Here is a 1,621-nt window from a genome sequence, read left to right as displayed (position 1 = left end):
TGTGTGTGTGTAACTGGGGATTGAACTCAGGCCCTTGCACTTGCCAGGGAAGCGCTTATCCACTAAGCCATCTCCCCAGCCCTACTTGGCTACTTTTGTTTCCTGCCTCTGCTTTATTCTTTAATAGTCTGGAACTATTTTTTCTTTTAATATTAAAGAATTACATATTTATTTTGGTACAGGGTCTCGCTATGCAGCTCAGACTCATAGTGATCCTCCTGCCTCAGTCACCCAGTGCTGGGATTACAAGTGTGCACTGCCACACGTGGTTTCAGGGCTGGCATGGCACACCTGGGGTTCTGGGGCCAGCACAGCAATGTGCTATAGGGGTAAGAACCCAGGTCCTTATGCTTGCCAAGCAGGCACTTAGACTGCCAAGGTATCTCCCCAGCCAGTCTGGAACTTTTTAATTCTTCTAGAAAAGCACTCTTAAATTTATTTATATTTGTACTGCTGGGGATTAAACTCAGGGTCTTGTGCATACTAGGCTATGTTTTTACCACTGAGCTGTAGCCCTAAACTCACTCACATTTTTAACATGGGCTTGAACTTTTATTTTCCACTATCGAGGTTAGAAAGTATGCTTTTTGTCCTGAGGGGGTGGTGTGTAGAGCCATAGATCCCTGGCACAAACTTTCCCCACAGATTCACAGTGTGTAATTCTGATCCTCTGGGGGCCAATTCATGTTTCAGCCTGTTTGATTGGTGAGGGAAAGTATTTCAGTGGTTCTTAAAGCCTCTGTACCACTGAGCTCGCTCTTACCTTTAGTCTCTGGACAATTTCCCTTATGTCTTCCACAGAACCCTCTGCAGCCTGCACAAAGATATGGTCCCCTCGGCCATAAAAGATTTTCAGGGTCGAGGAGTCTGGGGTCCAGCCAATGACATCCCCACAGTAGCAGTTGAATACCACCTCCTTAGTGCGTAGGTCCAGGAGCACCACAAACTCATTGGAAATTCCCAAAATACAGTCGATTTCCACCCCCTGTGTGTAGTCCTGAGCAGCCACCCGCCAGGCGATGGCCCCCGCACTGTGTTGTTCTGCGCCTGCCCGGGCCTTTGTTTTCTCCTTCTTCTTGGAGGTCAGCGAGATGAGGTTGAATTTGCCAGTGGAGTCAATGGGGGTGTTGGAGACACAGTTTTCAGCCAGGTCCTTGAGGTACTCCTGGCGGGTCCTGGTGGCCATGGTGTGGAACTTGTCAGACTTGTGTGCAGCATTCTCAGCGTTAATCACCTTGGCCAGCAAGAAGTCTCTGAAGACATCAGATTTGCGGAATGTAGTCCCACTGGGGATGGGGGGGCCAAAAGGAGGAGCATCTTTGGATCGGGTCACAGCCATGCTAAAGAGGGAAAAATTATTTAGAGGTGAAAAAAAGTATCAAGCCTCTCTTTAGAGAAAAATACATGTTCAAAAGTAGAGGTGTTCCTCTTCCCATGCTGGGGACTGAACATAGGGTCTTGTGCAAGTTGGCAAGTGCTCTGTCACTGGGCCACACCCATGAGTTTCCTTTCTGTGAATAGAGGCCCTGGGTAGAAGCCTCCTAGAGACACATAGAGTGGGGAAGAGACAGAGGTTGGCTTTTGCCTGTAAGACTTTGGGGTGGTAAGGGCCGGGGAGATG

General features: G+C 48.6%; 1 protein-coding gene across 3 annotated transcripts in view; it reads right to left on the bottom strand.

Moving 5' to 3' along the window:
• Sipa1l3 (signal induced proliferation associated 1 like 3) overlaps positions 1-1,621 on the bottom strand; it is a 116,602-nt gene that overhangs the window by 87,505 nt on the left and 27,476 nt on the right. For all 3 annotated transcript variants that reach the window (XM_004636768.2, XM_023721475.1, XM_023721477.1), the window contains exon 7: positions 764-1,340. In XM_004636768.2, the coding sequence (XP_004636825.1) occupies positions 764-1,340 (577 nt within the window). The remainder of the gene's footprint in view (positions 1-763; positions 1,341-1,621) is intronic.

Source organism: Octodon degus, unplaced genomic scaffold (assembly GCF_000260255.1).
Source record: "Octodon degus isolate 3935 unplaced genomic scaffold, OctDeg1.0 scaffold00083, whole genome shotgun sequence".
NCBI classification, from domain to species: domain Eukaryota; kingdom Metazoa; phylum Chordata; class Mammalia; order Rodentia; family Octodontidae; genus Octodon; species Octodon degus.
This window is presented reverse-complemented; position numbering and strand designations above follow the sequence as displayed.